The 19,813-nt window shown below is 32.3% G+C and overlaps 2 protein-coding genes across 2 annotated transcripts; both read left to right on the top strand.

The window, feature by feature from the left end:
- Positions 1–1,599: 1,599 nt before the first annotated feature.
- Positions 1,600–6,841, top strand: LOC132728089 (uncharacterized). The gene is made up of 6 exons (XM_060713700.1): positions 1,600–1,865; positions 2,576–2,720; positions 3,641–3,774; positions 4,589–4,718; positions 5,918–6,049; positions 6,616–6,841. The coding sequence occupies exons 1-6, from the start codon at positions 1,832–1,834 to the stop codon at positions 6,737–6,739; spliced, it is 699 nt and encodes a 232-aa protein (XP_060569683.1). The 5' UTR covers positions 1,600–1,831; the 3' UTR covers positions 6,740–6,841.
- A 3,447-nt stretch (positions 6,842–10,288) lies between these two features.
- On the top strand, positions 10,289–16,858 carry LOC132728107 (uncharacterized). The gene is made up of 6 exons (XM_060713720.1): positions 10,289–10,720; positions 11,292–11,436; positions 12,079–12,212; positions 12,437–12,566; positions 13,311–13,442; positions 16,256–16,858. Exons 1-6 carry the CDS (start codon positions 10,687–10,689, stop codon positions 16,368–16,370), a joined length of 690 nt encoding a protein of 229 aa, XP_060569703.1. The 5' UTR covers positions 10,289–10,686; the 3' UTR covers positions 16,371–16,858.
- The last annotated feature ends 2,955 nt before the right edge of the window (positions 16,859–19,813 follow it).

Raw genomic sequence — 19,813 nt, 5'->3', positions numbered from 1 at the left:
TTTTCTCACATGCTCAGTTTGCCCTTAAGGGATCAAGATGAGAATGGACTTTAATTGACATTTTAAGTCTGTGGTGTCAATAAAAACTTGAAACTTGCTTAAAGGAACATGAAAAGCTTTGTTAGATAAAACGTATGTTTGTCATAGGCCTCGCCTTGTTCACAACACTGCTTAAGAACAATCAAATATATTTCAAAAACATTGTTTGTAGGTGATACGACAGGGTAACTTGCAGCTAGAAAGACGCCTTTACCAGCTTACAATGACTTCATTGACCCACCCTTGAAGAGGACCTTATGAAGTTTGAATGTTTGGTCAACTCAAACATAAAAGTTCGAGATATTCAGGAACTCTGAGCCATATATGAGTCGAACATCATTACAACAAAATAGCAGGGCACTGAAATGACAGATTGTACAAATCTTTAAGAGTAATGATTAACAAGTTACGTCCACCGGGCTTCCACGGAACGCAGACGATAAAGTCTTACAAAGAATTTTACATTCTTGCACTGACCGGAGAATTCATTGGAAATTTTACCACTAAATTGTTACACACGGCAGGACTTTTCTGGAAGGTCTAAAAAAAGCGTAACAATAAGCAAATCATTCCCTCAATCGAAAGGAATAAAAAAATGTTGTTGAAAATTATATCAAAACTCAAAACATAAAATATCAACAATTATAATTATAAAAAACCCACAGCAAACACAGAAGATTGAGGATATGTATAAAGATGCCAGGAGACGTGTGGCACGTGTTTATTTTTAAACTGCCTATCTAATATAGTGGTTTTGTTTTGGCGCCAAAATAGCGGGTATATTTGATCACATGCAACGATTCGCTGCGCATGTGTTGACGAACGTTTGTCCGACTGTATGAATAAATCATATTTTAATTATTTGATCTCAAGCACTATTAAAATTATTTAAGGTGTGTTTTTAATAGAATAACATTATTTTTGTCATAATGCTACCAATGTTAAATTAACAGATAGTATCTTTATCAAACTCTAGCGTTTTGAACGTTTGTACCCTTTGGTTAATATTGTTTTCGCATTAATTAGAACCACCTCACTTTATATTTGTTTATACCATGAATACTTCATCCTATGTTTTTATGTGATGCATCATGAAAACATTAAATTTGTGACTTATAGGCCCATTTGGGTCGGTTGCTATAATTGTACATGTATATGATTGCATATGTACATGTCACTATAACAATTTACTTACTTACTTTACTTTACACTTACTTTTACTTTACTTTACTTAAATTACTTTATTTTTATTTTACTTCACTTCACTTTGCTTTGATTTGCCTTACCTTACCTTACCTTACCTTACCTTACCTTGCCTTAAATTACCTTACCTTGCCTTACCTTAACTTACCTTACCTTACCTTACCTTACCTTACCTTACCTTACCTTACCTTACTTTCCTTCGAACAATTCATCTTAAATTCGACATGTTTTCACTATTCTATTTATTAAGACTATAATTACACGTTCTTAAACAAAAGAATAACTGACAGAAAACAAAAGATAAATTATTCGCTCCGACGACGCCATTCATTTTGTCTCAAAATAAATAACGAAATAAATGAAGTAATCACGTAAAATTTAGTGTAAAATTTGGAGAATGAATACAAGGAATTTAAATTGTAAAAGTGTATAAAGATTCTTCTTGAAGAAATGGTGTTTAAGTTGAGAAAATAATTAACAAGCACGTTGAACATTTAATGTTCAAATAAACAAAAACAACAAAAACAACAATAGCAGCAGCAGCAGCAGCAGCAGCAAGAACAACAACAACCTAGGAATCAAAACACCGATGTCAAACACTCTATTATGCACGGTATATACAGGTATGTTATCTTTTCAACCGTTTCTGATTCTTCTTTTTTATTAAAGGCACATTATGCCTCATGAACAAATACATTTTTAAACATTTTTTAAACAGCAAACGTAACGTTTTAATAATGGTTTTAAGTACTTGTATGTTAGATGCTTATGACCCGAAGAGAGTTGAGATAAATGTGAATATATTTGTTATAAAAGTAGCAGAATGTTAACAAAGTATAGTATTCTGACTTCCATACAAAATACTAAATCATTATATCTGTACTATGATTGCCAAAAAGTGCAACAGATAGAAAAGATGATTCAGGTTGTTGGCCAATAAGTATCACTTTGGAAACTATATCAGTACACCAGCAATTTTCAGCTCATTCTCTCGCCATGCCCCCCCCCCCCCCCCCAGGATAATGATTTAATTGTGCAAATCGACCACAATATATGAAAAGCGTTGCAACAGTTTTTGCTCAAGACAGACTAAGAATCGCACAAAAAATCGATATTCAATTTAATTCTGGGTATTTTTCCTTATGACTTTTTTGCAGAATTTTCCATTAAAAATGGTTCCTTTGATCTATAGAAATTTTTCTTATTTTATCTGTTTATGCTTTTTAACCTCAGCTAGTGGAACTCCTCAAGAATATTTTGTATTTCATATATTGGACACTTGACACTGTGTTTAATAATCATATGTTCATATATCATTTGAATCTATTTTCAGTTCTTTGTCTTTGCACATGCGCAAAGAGTGCATGTACACCAGAGTCTGTGAAAGATGACCTTGACCGATGTTTAAGGTACAATCGATTGTTAGCGGACTACATGTTCCCAATTGTCAACGCTACAGACTACAGGAATCTTTGTTTGTAAGTGTGCGTTATTTTACTAATAAAAATGATAATAATAGGCATAATAATAATAATAATAATAATAACAAAAAGATTCTTATGCATAATATGATACTAAAATAATATGTATCGTTTTTGTTGTTGTTGTTGTTGTTGTTGGTTTTCTTTCCTTTTTTGTGGGAAATGTTGGAAATTGAATTACAGCATATATCAAATGTTAAAAAGTATTTCAAATGAAAAATATTGATGTTTACACGGTTTGGGAGTGGTTGAAGGTTGTAGAGTGGGTAAGGGGCGAGGGAGGGTGTGTAGTGACCAATCAACACCCCTAACACCTGCTGCGCGTTTTACATTGGAAACTATGCTTTATATTTTTTGTTAAGTTTCAGTATGTGCGGGTAGGTTATACAGCACCACGAAGCACCTTCTTGTATTCTATTCTATTTAAGGATCATGATTCGAGCTCTGCTGGCCTTATAAGGTACCATAGTTAGTCCAAAAGAAGAAGTGAACTCGAGAGTGACTTAAGCCTCCATCACAGTTGTGCTAAAACAAATATGTTCTAATTAGCTTTGAAGCAAAAACAAAAAGACAACAAAACAAAAAACAACAACAATAACAAAAAGCAACAACAACAACAACAAAGAAACAGCAATCGTTGATTAAATGTTATGTCTTTTCTTTTTTACTTGTAAGCGGATGTTTATAAATTTAAAATTGCACCGTTTTCAATCTTAAATGTTGAATTCTGATTAAACTGGTGCTAGGGGGCGTGGGCGGTAACTTACAATTTCCCGTGCCATCCAGGAGAAGGCTCAATCAAACCAAGCCTGCAACATTTTCAGGTTTCTCGTTTTGGGCGTTCTCTCAGGATTCAGTTTTTCTCTATTTTTATATTTACATGTACGTCAATATTTTTATTTCTCAAATATTTTCAGTAACACTACGTGCCTAACGTATTGTATGGAACTTGTAGCGGAACCATGTATGTCACATGATCACACTATTCACATTGGTAACGGTGACGCATTGACGGCCGCGTATCTAGGACTGTGTGACCAGATCGAGTCTGGTAGATTCTTATTATTTTATTTACAATAATTTATTATAATATTCTAAGTTTATAATACTGAACGTTTGTAACGTCGCTTTTCATTGGATAACCGTGACGCTTATATAACCTATATACACGACTGTTGTCATTTTTTTCCTTTTTATCTCAAATCTGGAATAAAAATATGCTATATGTTTTTGTCCCAGCTCAAATGAATTAATTTTTGCTGTATTATCATAGTTATATAAATTCGTTTTAAAGATTCTTGACAAGTTATATGACCTTATACATAGCGGCTCTGGTTATACATGTATATACAAACAACCGCTTATATAGAGCCATATAACCTTTAAAAAATTGTTTATAACTAACATATACTAGATTCTAGTTAAGCATTATATGATAAAACATGTAAAATGCTACAACAATCTTACACCAACTGCCGGTGCATGCCGGGATATCTGGCTGAAGGGTACTATAGTAAATGTTGGAGGCGGCAACTTAGGCTTCGTCGCGTTTGCAAGTACAAACCAAGTACAGTTGCTTTATAGCTACGGACGTCTAATCTTCGAGCTATTTTTGATCGTTGTATCGTTTTTTGATCGTTGTATTAGCTACAAACGTTTAATCTGCGAACTATTTTGATAGTTGTATTAGCTACGAACGTCTAAACTGCGAGCTATTTTGATAGTTGTATTTGCTACGTGAGCTATTTATGATCTTTGTATTAGAACTTTTTTTCGATGAAAGAATATTTGTTTATGGACAAAAGATAAACTTGTCTGTTTATTAATTATTGTAATAATTTTGTATGTGTATGAATATTTTACAGAGGTCACGGACGCTTTAACTTGTGGTAGTACGGTTTCGGACCAGGACGTCTGGACCGCAATAAGAACGTTCCAGACTTCACTTGAAAAATCCTATGCGGCTAGCACTGAGAATACAACAGTAATCTGCTCGTAAGTTGTCATTGTATCTAACTTGTTCTCTTGCAACAGTTTTTGTGTTTTCTAATGAAGATCGTTTTTGTCACGTATCCCACTGTGATGTCATTATTTTGAATAAATCAAATTTAGGACATCCGCTGTAGTCGACGCAAATAAAGCCCGAAAAACGCTGTTGTTTTTACTTTTCAAAAGTATCTCATTTTCGATGTCGTAATACAGTTGTTAAAAAGTTACTCATTGGCAATTATCCCTATCCTTCCTTTGCTTCTTTTGCATTTCGGAAATTAGTACACTTATGGTATTTTAGTATTTTGTATGGGTTACTTTTACTTTTTGCGACAATGCGGTGAGCCTATCTTACTTTACACATTCAACGTTATTTTCATCAGCTGTTTAGCGTCTCACATGTTCTAAATCTATTGTTACAACATTATGAATTAAATGTTTATACAGGAGAACAAAAATATTTATTTCATAGGCATAATGTACCTTTAAACTTAAAACAGTTTGATGTCATCCGAAAATACAACCTGATAATTTTAGTCAGCCATATTGTATCAAATTTGTCCGATATAAGAATAAAAATCTCTTTTTCTAAAAAAAAAAGCAACAAATCTTATAATTTTCTTACCTTCAATTACTTCATGTGTAGTAATTGAAGAAAAAAAATATCTGACACAAAATTGTAATTGTTGAACGATTTTGTATGCTTCTTTCTCTTTTTGGATGTGATTTCATTTGCCACTTTATATAGTTGTATGTGCTATATAAGCATTGTAATATGTTTGATGCTATAAAGTTATTGTATTGTATAATATATCACATTGCTATACGCGTATATATACATGTAAATAGATATGTTAATAATGTTATATATATTAAAGCTGCATGCCTCTAGATGAGCAGGCTATTTCAACAAAATCAAACTTGAGAAAATGTACTAAGGTTTTCAGGAGAATAAAAAGATTCAAGTAATAATTTACATGTTACGTGCGATTATTGACTGTTTTTGCAGTATTTTTTCTCCATATTTCTACAGCGTGACTAACGCAGTTAGGACTACATGTATTTTGAAATAGACCTTTTTGTAATTTGCGTGGATTGTAACTGTAACAAAATAAACAACAATAAAAAAAAAAACAAATAAACAAACAGAAAAAAAGAAAGAAAGAAAGAAAAAATAATTAATATGCATGCTATTTAATTCACAGGGAATGGTTGACCCTTAAAGGGACATTAGACACTTTGATAACTGCAGCGTGTTCAGGGAAGTCTGAAGAACACTGGGACAAATTTTTAAATACAGTCTTTCACAAGTGTGACGATAATCAAACAGAAACATGGTACGTTTATGATATTTAATGTCACTAGAACGAGTATCACTGCTAGCGGATAATTTTGAAGTATAATTATTTGTGCGTTCGACCTCAGTGCTCTGATTTGACTCCGCCATTATTTATATCATGTAAGCAGATTCTGTTGTACACTATGAAATAAGTCATAATTCTTACCCGCTTCTCCAATGTTCATCCATTAAAAATTAATAAATATAATGCAATGACCAGTGTCCAAGGTTTTAAAGAAATTTTCTAACTCAAACTCAAAACTCAAGTACTTGATTAGTCAAAAAGCCACAGAGAATTTTCACTGACCAATGAAAATTCTGAAATTTTAGACCGAGCTCGGAGATAACTTTTGTAACAACGAGGTCAAATCAAGTGATGTATTGATGTATGTTCATAGATAAGAAAAGGCAGAAATAAAGTCACACGTACTAGTATATGTTTAAAATATTCTTTTGTATTTTGAAAATCAAAATTTGTCATTTACCTGAACACTCTTGGAAAATACACGAAACTGTGGAATATATTTATAAAGCTAACTGACTTCATATATTTTTATCGTTTAGGTACACATCCTATAGACAAACAACAAACAACAGGTGTTCTGGAAGTGGACTACTATTTCCTAATATATACTTTATACTGTTGTATCTGACAATAATTTTATATGCTAAAATGTTCATAATGTAACAGTTATTACAAATATAAAAAAACCCGGACATTGTGTTTTACATTAACAACAAGCGTGGCGAATGTACAAATAGTTAAAAATATTACTTTGATTTTGTTTCTTGAAATATGCGCGTTTCTTACAGCGAATAAATAATTTTGCCCGTTACAAAGATTTTACTTTAATTTATAATTCTGGCATTTAATGTAATGTCCTAGCATCAGTTCCTACTTTCGTATTTTTAGCTCTACTATCTGAAAAATATGGAAAATTTTTGTACTCACCCCGGCGTCACACGCTGTTTAAGTTTTTTGAAATTGGTATCTTCAAAACTAACAAAAGGGAAAACGGACTTATTTATGAGCATAATAGAAGCTCATTGTCAAAGGCCCATAACTTTAACGTAGATTTTATATGGCCGCCGATTTTATGCAAAACTGATATATCACTTTTGTCATATAATTTGGATCACAAATTATGCATATTTCGATAAAAAGTGTATAAACATATCAAAAATAATCAAATTATATGTAAATCACAATGTAAGTCAAGCTTTTTAAGTTATTTATCCAAAAAGCATCTTTAAAAATAATAAAGAAAAAGTGCCAATATTTGCATATTTCTCTAATATGGCATTCCAATAGGTCTTTATACAAAATTCAAAAAGTTACTTAGTTTCTTATAGTGCATTTGATATTTAATTAACACTGTGCGTTTATTGTAAACATAAAGTCTGTAGGTTTTATATTTTGTCAAAGTGGGTGAGGAAAATTTATCTGATAATTGTAAAACAAAAACAACAAAGTTTGTAAGTTAATTTTATTTCTTTGATTTTTGTTAAACTTTCTATGAATTCTTAGGACAATATTCACTGTTAAAAACTTTTGTTTTTGTAAGGAATTTTGGTCTTCATTCAGGTCTAGAGGGTGTGCTAAAATGCACATACATTCATGTGTATACAGTCAGTTGTAAAATTTGTTTGCAAGGTATAACTTGTTTCAGTATTCTTAATATTATCAGTTAATTTTAACGATAGTAGACAGAATATACATTAACAAAACATGCGTTAAATATTGTCTTATTTACGAATACAATTAATTCCTTCACAATTTCTTTATGAAAAGATAAAAATCGCTTTAAAACCAACACAATGAGAAACAATGAATTCTGTATTAGATATCATAATCTTACTGAAGGCTTAATACAGTACGATTCAAAGTTAAACAATGTATCTACTTTCATGTCATTGTAATTTAGGATGATTGAATTAGCACTATTTATAGAATAACATATCTAGACATGGTATTTTCAAAAGATACACACAGTAAAATTAAGGCGACTGATACAACACATCATCTATGTGTAGTGAAACAAGTATATCAATAGTATCGCTTGACCCATATATATATTTGCTGATGATTTGAAATATTAACTAACTGTCAAAGATTATTCAAATTTCATGTTCCCATTAAACAATCATTGACCACTCACCTAAGATCCACTGCAGGATGGAAAATTGCAATAACTCTTTAATACAGAAGTAAGATAAGATCATGTTAGGAGTAACACTTTTTTTTTCAACACATACTGCTATGATTTATGAACAATTTGTGAAGGTTCGCTTCAAAGGAAACATGCCCAATATCTAGGTACTCATAGGAACTATTTCGCACAAGAAGACTCATATAGTTATATTTCTGTATGAGTCCATATAAATTAAGTGATTTGGTCCTATGCCAATAATTCATTATTTTTATTGAGTATCAAAGAGTGATTTTTCATGATAATTTTTCGGCTCTTGGAAATTTAGTTTTGGAGAAGATTTTCAATACAGTTTTAAGTCTATGCAAACATTAGAAACATTCCAGGGAAAACAATTTTAGACTGCAAGAGCATGAATAAGGGGCCTGCCATGAGCGGCACTTAGTTTTGCAAGACTTATATAGGCCTCTTTTGGATACCTTCAATGCATATAACTTAGATATTCAACATACCGGTATAACATTGTCAAGTAGAGAAGACCTCTTTAAAGTCTCATCACTTAGTGTACATAGCAAAAATGTTTAAAAAGTCTTCTCATTAAGCAGAATGCACAGAGCATAGAGCATAGATACTAAGCATGTACCATCATCTTGTGTCTTTAACATATTGAATGAATCTTGCTTATTTAGCCACCCGGGTTTATATATACTTGTGTAGAAAAAATACAATAAGAGAACTTTTAGTGTTAAACTAAATGCATAAAATTGTATGATGTCCTGCAATTAAAATGGCTATGAAATGGGTATCATTTATTTTACACAGACTTATGTAATACATTTGTATTCTCTAAAACTACAGTAACCGAATTAATTATATATCATCATAACCTTATAGTACGCAAGATGGTGCACCAGGGATCACTAAGTTTATATGGACTCATATATGAATATTAATAATTGTTTAAGTCCTCTTATGAGAAACAATTCTGAGGAACTGGATATTAGGCTGTTGTTTTAAAGCATCATTACAATATTTCACAAATTATATATGTTATGACAAAACTGATACACCCAATTACCTAAGTTTATAAAGAATTGTGACCTTTTCCCAACAATGGTGTGTGATTTAGGGTCATCATTGCCCTGTTATTGAAATAAAAAAAAGATTTGAGGATATGTGTAAATTCCCTTTTATTTTAGCTACCCATCACCCCCAACGGGGAAGAGTGGAGGGGGTAGTGGGGCGCTTTTATATTTTTGTTGCTGGTGAAATTTTACATTTTTTTTTCCCGAAAAATACTAGGGGTATTTTATCAATAAGGTTCCTGGGACGAACTTTTGTGACATGTTTTAAATTAAAAATTTTACTTTCTTTTTAAAATTTTTAAATTTCTGCTTAAGCGGTGCTAGGGGTGGACGGTAACTTGCATTTCCAGTCCCGTCCTAAACGGGTAATAAACCGAGCCTGCAAATTTTAATTTTTTGTCTGTTGGGCTTTCTTGGGGTTTCTGTATTTATCTATTATATAAATAAATCATATTTAAAATTTAATTAATTTGATCTGAAATACGGTTTTATTTGTTAAAAGTGCATTTTTATGATAATAATATTATTGTTGCGATTATGCTACCAAAGTTAAATATATAGTATAGTTATCAAGCTTTGTAGAGCGTTAAACATTTGTAGCCTTTTATAGACATTGTTTTTCGCATTAATTAGAACCACCTCACTTGATAGTTGTTTATACCATTAACACCACATTCTATGTGTTATACGATGCATTATGAAATCATTAAATTGGTGACTTTCAGGCCATTGGGCCGGGTTCTATGATTATATATATATTATATATATATATACATAATTGCCCATATAAATGCACACGCCACAATAATATACAATGTACACATTTATCTATATAGAACAATTCAGCAGAAATTCGACACGCTTTCACTAATCTATTAGTTTAAGACTATAATTATACGTTTTGAAACAAAAGAGTTACTGACAGATAACAAAAGATAAATTCTTCGCTCGAACGACGTCATTCATTTTGTCTCAAAATACATCACGTGTCTATGATAAACATTAACATTGCTTTTAGGATTAATTAACGAACTTAATCAATTAGCTAGTAAAATTAATGATTTAATCATGTAATTTTTAGTGTAAAATTTGGAGTTTGTTTTTAATATTCAGTTTATAATAAATGTAACGCTTTATTTTTTATTTGCTGAAAATAAAATTTCAACATAGTTGTAAAGTTTGAAATAAAATACGTGTTAAAAGACTGTTTTATCGTCTTTATGAAATTAATACAAGAAATTTAAATTGTAAATACTTTTTGAAGGAATGGTGATAATGTTGATAAAATAATCAACTAGCTATATAGCACGTTGAACATTTAATGTTAAATTAAAAACAACAACAACAACAACAACAACAACAACAACAACAAAAAACAAACATTTGGAATCAAAATACCAATGTCAAACACTCTATTATACACGGTTTATACAGGTATGTTATATATTTATTTCTTTTTATTCTGTTTTATTTCTCATAAATCATCAATTTTAATTTCATGTATGTAAGATGCTTATAACATGAAGAATATGTAACGCTGAATGTGAAATTATTTGTCATAAAAGTAGCAGAATGTAAACAAAGTAGTATTTTGACTTCCATACAAAATAATAAAACACTTTAGCTGTACTAATTGCCAAAATGTCATTGACACCAACGATGGTTCCGGTAACGGGCCAGTGGCCAATTAGTATCATTTTGGAAACTATTGCAGGACACCAAATATTTATAATGATTTAATTGTGCAAATCGATCACAAAATATGAAAAGCGTTGCAACACTTTTTGCTCAAGTCAGACTAAGAATCGCACAAAAAAATCGATATTCAATTCAATTCAGAGTATTTTTCCTTATGACTTTTTGCAGAATTTCCATTAAAAGTTGTTCCTTTGATCTATAGAAATTTTTCTAATTTTATCTTTTTATGCTTTTTGACCTCTGTCATATATTGGATACTTGACCTTATAATTATATATGTTCGTATATCATTTGAATTTATTTTCAGTTCTTTGTTTTTGCACATGCGTAAACAGTGCGTGTACACCAGAGTCTGTGAAAGATGACCTTGACCAATGTTTAATGAACAATCAAATGTTGTCGTACTACATGTTCCCAATTGTCTCGGCTGACAACTACAGGAATCTTTGTTTGTAAGTATGCGTTATTTTACTGCAAAAATAATTAAAAACGATACATATTATACATAATATTATAGTAAAAATAAGTACACGAATATCTTTTTTTTCTTCTTTTTTTGGATGTTTTTTTTAAATGAACAAAATTAAAGCAAATATCAAATAGCATATTTCAAATGAAAAAAATACTGCAGTTTACATGGCTTTGGAGCGGTAAGAGGGTTGTAGAGTGGGTAGAGAGGATGGGTGGGGGTGTAGTGACCAATCAACACGCCATACGCCTGCTGTGCATTTTACATTGGAAACAATGCTTTATATTTTTGTGAAGTTTCAGCATGTGCGGTGGGTTGTACAGTTCTGTCTTTTCTAATAGTTAGCGGATGTTTCTTAATTAAAAATTTCAAAGTTATCAATCTTAGATGTTGAATTCTGCTTAAAACCGGTGCTAGGGAGCGTGAACGGTAACTTGCAATTTTTAGTGCCGTGAATTTTCGTTTTTATTTCTGTGAACTGGCTTAATCAAACCGAGCCTGCAACATTTTAAAGTTTGTCGTTTTGGGCTTTCTTTAGGGATTCTTATTTTCTCTATTTTAGGGATTCCGCTTATATATATTTCATATATACGTTTATATTTTTATTTCTTAATTATATTTTCAGTAACACTACGTGCCTAACGTACTGTATGGAACTTGTAGCGGAACCATGTATGTCGCATGATCATACTGTTCATATTGGTAACGGTGACGCATTGACGGCCGCATATCTAGGACTGTGTGACCAGATCGAGTCTGGTAATTATTTTATATACTATTTATTATAATATTCTTAGTTGAGTTTGCATGCACTGACCAGCTACAGTTGTATTATAGCTACGAACATATAAACTGCAAAATATTTTTTGATCGTTGTATTAGAACTTTTATTCGATGAAGGGATATTTATTAATGAACACAAAAAAGTAAACTTGTGCATCTATTAATTATGTTAATTTTGTATGTGTTTGAATATTTTACAGAGGTCACGGACGCTTTAACTTGTGGTTACTCAGTTGTGAACCAGGACGCCTTGAACGCTATAAGTACGTTCCAGACGTCACTTGAAAGTTCCTATGCAACTAGCACTGAGAACACAACAGTGATCTGCTCGTAAGTTGTCATGGTAACTTGTCCTCTTGCAACCGTTTTTTATGTTTCCTATTGAAGATCGTTTTTGTAAAGCATTCCACTGTGATGTCATTATTTTGAAGAAATCAAATTTAAGAGCCTTTCTTTACTTGAGGCCAATTTAGCCTGAAAACGCTGTTATTTTTATTCTTCGAAAGCTTTTAATATTCCTTTTATATATTCCTATTGTCCTATTTCACTTGTCAAAAGTTTACGCATTGGCAATTATCCCTTTGCTTCTTTTGCATTTCGGAAATTAGTACACTTATGGTGATTCAGTATTTTGTATGGGAGCAAAATACCACTTTACTTTCAGTTTACGTTTACTTTTTGCATCCTATCTTACTTCACATTCAACGTTATTTTCATCAGATGTTAAGAGTCTTACATGTTCTTAATCTATTGTTACAACATTATAAATTAAATGTTTATACAAGAGAACAAAAATGTTCATATCATAGGCATAATATACCTTTGAACTTATAACAGTTTGATGTCATCCGAGAATAGCACCTGGTAATTTCAGTCAGCCATATTGTATCACATACTTCCGGTATAAGAATACAAAACTCATTTTCTCCAAAAAAAAATCCAATAATTGTCTTACCTTTATTACTTTAATATATCAGTTCTGCATGCGTATGTATACAAATAAATATATTATAAACAGTAACTAATCTGGTGGCATGTAGCTTTAATATAATCCAAATTTAACATATTTTTCAGGGAATGGCTGACCCTTAAAGGGACATTAGACACATTGATAAATGGAGCGTGTTCAGGGACGTCTCTAACACATTGGCAAAACTTTTTAAACACGGTTTCTCATAAGTGTGACAACGGTCAATCGGGTACATGGTAAGTTTATGATATATGTATTGCTATTTAATGTCAACTGAACGAGTATCACTGATGCCATCTCCGGTATGAAGTATACATGTAATTATTCGAAGCAATAAATCATTGTGGCGTTCGATCTCAGTGCTCGGATTTGACACCTGCGTCCAATCAGACTTTGTTCATATCTACTTATTTCTTTTATGTAGCGGAGCGTTATTTAGAGCTGATTTTAATCACATTGCCACAACGTAATCATTGATATAATATTCTATCTGACGCCCAGTTCGGTTTCAGAAAGGGTCACAGCACTGTAGATGCTATATTTGCATTACATAACATTACATAACCTCATAGAACATGTTATTTCGCAAGGGTCACGTTTGCCATGTGCATTTGTAGATCTACAAAAGGCTTTTGACTCCGTTTATCGACAGGCACTGTGGTTTAAATTGTATTATCTTGGGTTGGATGGAAAACTTTTAAAAATGTTTAGATCTATGTATAATATAGTTAAGTCTTGTGTTAAACATTCTGATTCCTATTCTGACTTTTTCAATGTTTCCATTGTATTGAGGCAAGGCCTAAATAATTCGCCAGTCATGTTTGCTCTTTTTCTTGAAGACTTGGAACTTTTCCTGCAAGGATCCATTAAATCAGGTTTATCTATTTATGATATGTGCCTTATCATACTGCTATTCGCCGATGATATGGCAATTATTGGCCATTCTGTTGAAGATTTTGCAGGCCAGTTTAGACAAATTATACGAGTACTGCCAGTACTGGGGCCTACAAGTCAACACATCTAAGACCAAAGATAGTGGTGTTTCGTCGTAGGGGTGGGCTAAAATGTAATGAGGCGCTGGCATTTCAATAATGTGCCTCTACGAAATAGTTAATGACTTCAACTACCTAGGGGTGGTGTTTAATTATTACCGGCTCATTCCGTATTAAATAACCAGTACATAGTCGTAAAGGCCTTAAAGCCTCAAATATACTGCTAAATAATATAAAACAATATGAACTTAGCCCTTCGATATCGCTTCAATTGTTTGATGCTTTTGTGGGATCTATCTTAAACTATGCCTGCCGGTTTTGGGGCTTCACTAAGTCCAAGAGTTAGAACGTTTACATCTCAATACTGTAAAACGATTTTGGCGTTAAATTAAGTACAAGTAACGTATCGGTCTACGGGGAATTAGGAGGTATCCGTTATTTATCATTAGGTACACACATATAATAAAGTATTGGTTTAAATTAGCTGAATACGGATAACATTATATTAAAATGCATTTACGAAAAATGCCCGTGACAAATGTGAAAATGGCACAAATAACTGGCCATGAAAAATTAAAAAACTGCTTGCGGTACTTGGTTTTGCCGAAATATGGAATTTTCCCGATAGTGTATTGTTAAAACAGTTCTTACCTGTTTTTAAACAAAGACTTATCGATTGTTATTTACAGGAATGGCGTGCAGATGTATCTAGTAATGGTGTGCTCAGTCATCTATATTCATATGTAAAAGATCAGTTCTGTTATGAATTATATTTAGATATGATTAATTGTAAATCTTTAAGAAGCTCTCTTACACGCCTTCGAGTGTCCCTCCACAGACTTAGAATTGAGTCCGGAAGGTATGGTCGAGGCCGTGAAGAACGCCACGAAAGAACTTGTCAATTCTGTGATACTAACGAACTCGAAGACGAATATCATTTTGTTTTAAAATGCAGTGCTTATGAAAATCTACGTAGTCAATATATTAAGCGATATTTTTACATTAGGCCTAGTATGGCCAAATTTATAGAACTACTACAATCTAAAAGTCATAAAGTACTTACAAACTTATGTTATTATTTAAAAAAGGCAAACATCAAACGAAATGATTACTTAAGAAATTTTCAATAGTATTATGATGCAGTTTTGATTATATATACCTTGATGTTTTTTCAGTATATTATTATATAAATAATTTATCAAACAAATTCGATTAAAAGCGAAGTTATAGTTTGTTCTCCGCTTAAATTTAGTACTCTTCATTATTTATTTACAGAAGTAATTTCAAGAAATGGATATATAATTGATTAATGGAGTTTTGTCAGTGTATGTAATGTATCCCATTGTATGTATTAAATATCCCATTGCTCAGTATTGTATTGATTTGTTTTTTTCTTTATGTGTAATTGTAAAATATGTGACCTATAATTATATTTAAAAATGTTTGTAATAACGATGTACCTATGTGTGTACAAGTTATGAAATAAACTCTGTTCTGTTCTGTTCTGTTCTGATATATCATTTTGGTAAATTCTGTTGAACACAATATGGGATAAGCCATACATTTTTATTCCCGTTTCACCAATGTTCTTCTATCAAAATTGAATAAATATATTGCAATGACCAGTGCCGAAGGATTTAAAGAAATTTTCTCTCAAACTCAGAATCTGACTGGTTAATTATCTCGTGCACACGACTTAATTATCTCGTTCCCACGAATTAGTATCTCGTAGCTACGGCATAGTATCTCGTAAGCAACACTTAATTATCTCGTGGGCAAGACTCAGTAACTCGTGGCCACGACATAGCATCTCGTAACACCGAGGCCAGATCAAGTGATGAAGTGAAGTATGTTCATAGATAAGATATGGCAGAAATAAAGTCACACGTACTAGTATATGTTTAAACATTCTTATATTTAAGATAATATTTTATTTTAATTTACCTGAACACTATTGGAAAGTACACGACAAAACATTTATGTGCAAAACTGCGGATGATTATGTTATAAATATACATGTATAACGCAATCTCATTTCATGTATTTTTATCGTTTAGGTACACATCCTATAGACAAACAGCAAACGACAGATGTTCTGGAAGTGGACGACTATTTCCTAAAATATACTTTATGTTGTTGTTTCGGGCAATATTTTTATATTTCATAATATAACAGTTATTACAAATACAAAAAAAAAAATCCGGACATTGTGTTTAACATTAACAACAAGCGTGGCGAATGTACAAATATTTCAAAAATATATTTAGAAAATAGATATCAATTCTGAGTGCATTGTTGTTGAATAATGCACGGTTTGAGTTCAAATGCGTAGTAATATAATCACGAAGGCCGATAGGCCTGAGTGATTAATTACAAAGCATTTGAACGAAAAACGTGCATTATTATACAATAATGCACGAAGAATTAATATCTATTTCCATTCTAACACGTCAAGAAAAAATATAATTATTATTATAAAGATGGACTTTATGTTTGGTGGTTAAATTTGTTTTCGCCTGAGAGTTTCCCATAGAAACGTTCTTTAAAGGCTGTTCCAGTGGGTTAAAAAAAACTGTCGTTAAATCTATCGTGTGTAGAAACATTTTGAGAATAACGAATTTTGAAAACGTTGGTAAAATTTTGTTTGTTTATTTTATATCACTCTATAATTTTTCAAGCGAAATACAACATATTAAAAGTGAAATAAATGTAAAACTTAACTCGTTTCCAGTTCAATCCACTTTATCATGATTTTGTATAAATTTTTGTTTGATGTGAATATTGTAACTTGATGAAAAAATAAATATGTTTAAACCAAAATAGCGTACTTGATTTGATTGTTTTGCACGTGCTACATTGTGACGTCACGTAAACAACACTTTAAACGTCTGTACAGCGTTAACGACTGAATTAAAGATTTTGGTGTTCGGATTCATTTTCTTAGTTAGACCATTTTCTTTCATTCCAGATAGTCTTCACAACAAAATTCGACAAAAAAAGTTTTTATTTATCAGATTTTTTAAACAAAATGGCGACCTCAATGTGAAAATACACAGGGAGGTAATAAGAACGGCGAGTGCATTGTTGTAGAATGATGCACGCTTCGGGCCTTCTTTGTTTATATAGTAAAAAATCCGACAGTGTTAGAATATGATTTTTTTCTTGAAATATGTGAGTTTCTTATAGCGAATAACTCATTTTCCCGTTACGAAGATTTTAATATGATGGAGATTATTGGTATTTTATGTAATGTCCTAGCTTCATTTTCTACTTTCTTATTTTTAGCTCTACTATTCAAAGAATAGGGAAAGTTTTTGTACTCACCCCGATGCCGTCGTCACACTCTGTTTAAGTTTTTTATAGTTGGTACATGTATCTCTTAAACTAACGAAGGGAAAACGGGGTTACAACTTCACACACTATTTCGGGGTACAACAGCTGCTCACTGTACAAGGCCCATAACTCTAACGTAGATTTTGACTGAATCATGCCCCATTATGTCCTTATAAAATTCTATATTATCCAGACTCTTATTATCGAACAGTCAATTACACTGGCCTACCGACAGCTTTTGCTTATCTCCACAATGAGCTCTAATATAAAATGACGTCACGTTCGACAATTTTGTTCATAATTTGTTTTTTCTGCATATATAAAAGGATTAAATTGAATAAAAATGAATATAAAATTTAGTGTGTTTTGAAATGTTTTTTTTTATCTCTTGAAGTTTTCCTCGCATTTAAATGAAAGTGTATTGCACAATCACAAACTTAAATATATCTTATAGTTGGCTTTTCATTGTGAATGAGTAACATTACTACACAAAGATTAAACCTTTGGAAAATTAACGAATTTTATAGTCGGACAAAATGTTAAAAAAAGTTGTTCATTTAAAAAATAATGTTCGGCCATTCATTTCTCAACGTTTATCCACAATAATGGTTGATAGGCTTATAAGACATTTATCCATTATGGCGACAATGTCCGCTATGGTTATGAATTCTATAAGACATTTACCCAATTAAGTCTATTAGATATTTATTCATTATGGTTAAGAATTTTATAAGACATTCATCCACTACATATAGTTAACTAAGTCAATCAGACATTTATCCATTATGGTTAAGAATTCTAAGACATTTATCCACTGTCAAGGATGCAAAAATAAATCCAGTTAGAAGAACATTATTAGTCCTATAACTTTCAGTGGGCTTATGCATATTCCAACATTTAGAAAGTCTTCATCAATCATAATTAAAAATAAATAATTTTATTTTGTATATGTACAGACATGTACAGTACATATATTTGTTTAAATTATTAATAAGATGCCAGTTCGACCAAATATAATGCCTAGTTGACTCAATGCAATATCAAAATGTTTAAACATAATGGTGTAACATTGACTGAACATTATGATAGTTTGACCCGTATGTCAAACTGACTCAAGGCATCATTATATTCAATAAATATAATAAAATGCATTCTTAACCAAACATAATGTGATAAGGGCTTCCATCAAGTTTCAAAATTTGGAAGCCAGGGACTGAAAATATCTGACATTGGAAGTCATATTATATAGGTAAGGTAGGAACATTATTATATTTTGGATGTCACAAGCACAAATCAGGACTAAATGATTCCCAAACTTCCACTAATGGAAGCCCTGTGTGATATTGGCTTAACATAAATGCTAGTTTTACCGAACATAATATGTAATTGACTCAACGTAATGTCATGCAGACTTGGCTTAAAATCAACGAGACTCAACCTTTTGTAATTTTTGACTTCAACTTATAACACGTTTACTCATCAAACTGTCAACTTGACTTAATTAACATAACGTCAACTCAGTTTAATGCCAATTCGACACAACACACTGTTAATTTTACTGAGCCTAGGCCCAACTTGACTCTACAAAATGAAAACTGGACCATGTACACATTCGGCCAAACGTAATGATAGTTGTACTCAACCGAACTTAACAAAAAGCAGTTTGGCGTCCTGTGCCTCTTAGATGAAATAACTTATGCATATCATATGCACCTTATTGTACGGATGATCTCCCTTCCACTGTATAATATACTAAAATTTTCTTGGACAGCACCGTACAAGTATTTTGACAGTTAGTAATTTTCTTTGGTTTGGTCCAGGGCAGAGAAGCTCGGAGTGGAGAGGCGGGTAGGAACGGGGTAGTAAGTGAGCTCCAGGGCGGAATCATGGACGGCACGAGCAGAGAAGCTCGGAGTGGAGAGGCGGGTAGGTACAGGAGAGTAAGTGAGTTCCAGGGCGGAATCAGGATGGCACAAGTAGAGAAGCTCGGAGTGGATAGGCGGGTAGGAACGGGAGAGTAAGTGAGATCCAGGGCGGAATCAGAATGGCACAAGCAGAGAAGCTCAGAGTAGAGAGGCGGGAAGGAACGGAAGATTAAGTGAGATCCAGGGCGGAATCAGGATGGCACGAGCAGAGAAGCTCGGAGTGGAGAGGCGGGTAGGAACGGGAGAGTAAGTGAGATCCAGGGCGGAATCAAAACGGCACGAACAGAGAAGCTCGGAGTGGAGAGGCGGGTAGGAACGGGAGAGTAAGTGAGATCAAGGGCGGAATCAGGACGGCAC

The sequence above is a fragment of the Ruditapes philippinarum genome, unplaced genomic scaffold (assembly GCF_026571515.1).
Source record: "Ruditapes philippinarum isolate M1 unplaced genomic scaffold, ASM2657151v2 ctg5901_1_1_1_1, whole genome shotgun sequence".
Classification (NCBI taxonomy): domain Eukaryota; kingdom Metazoa; phylum Mollusca; class Bivalvia; order Venerida; family Veneridae; genus Ruditapes; species Ruditapes philippinarum.
Note: the sequence above shows the minus strand (reverse complement) of the source record. Positions and strands in the feature narration are given on the sequence as shown.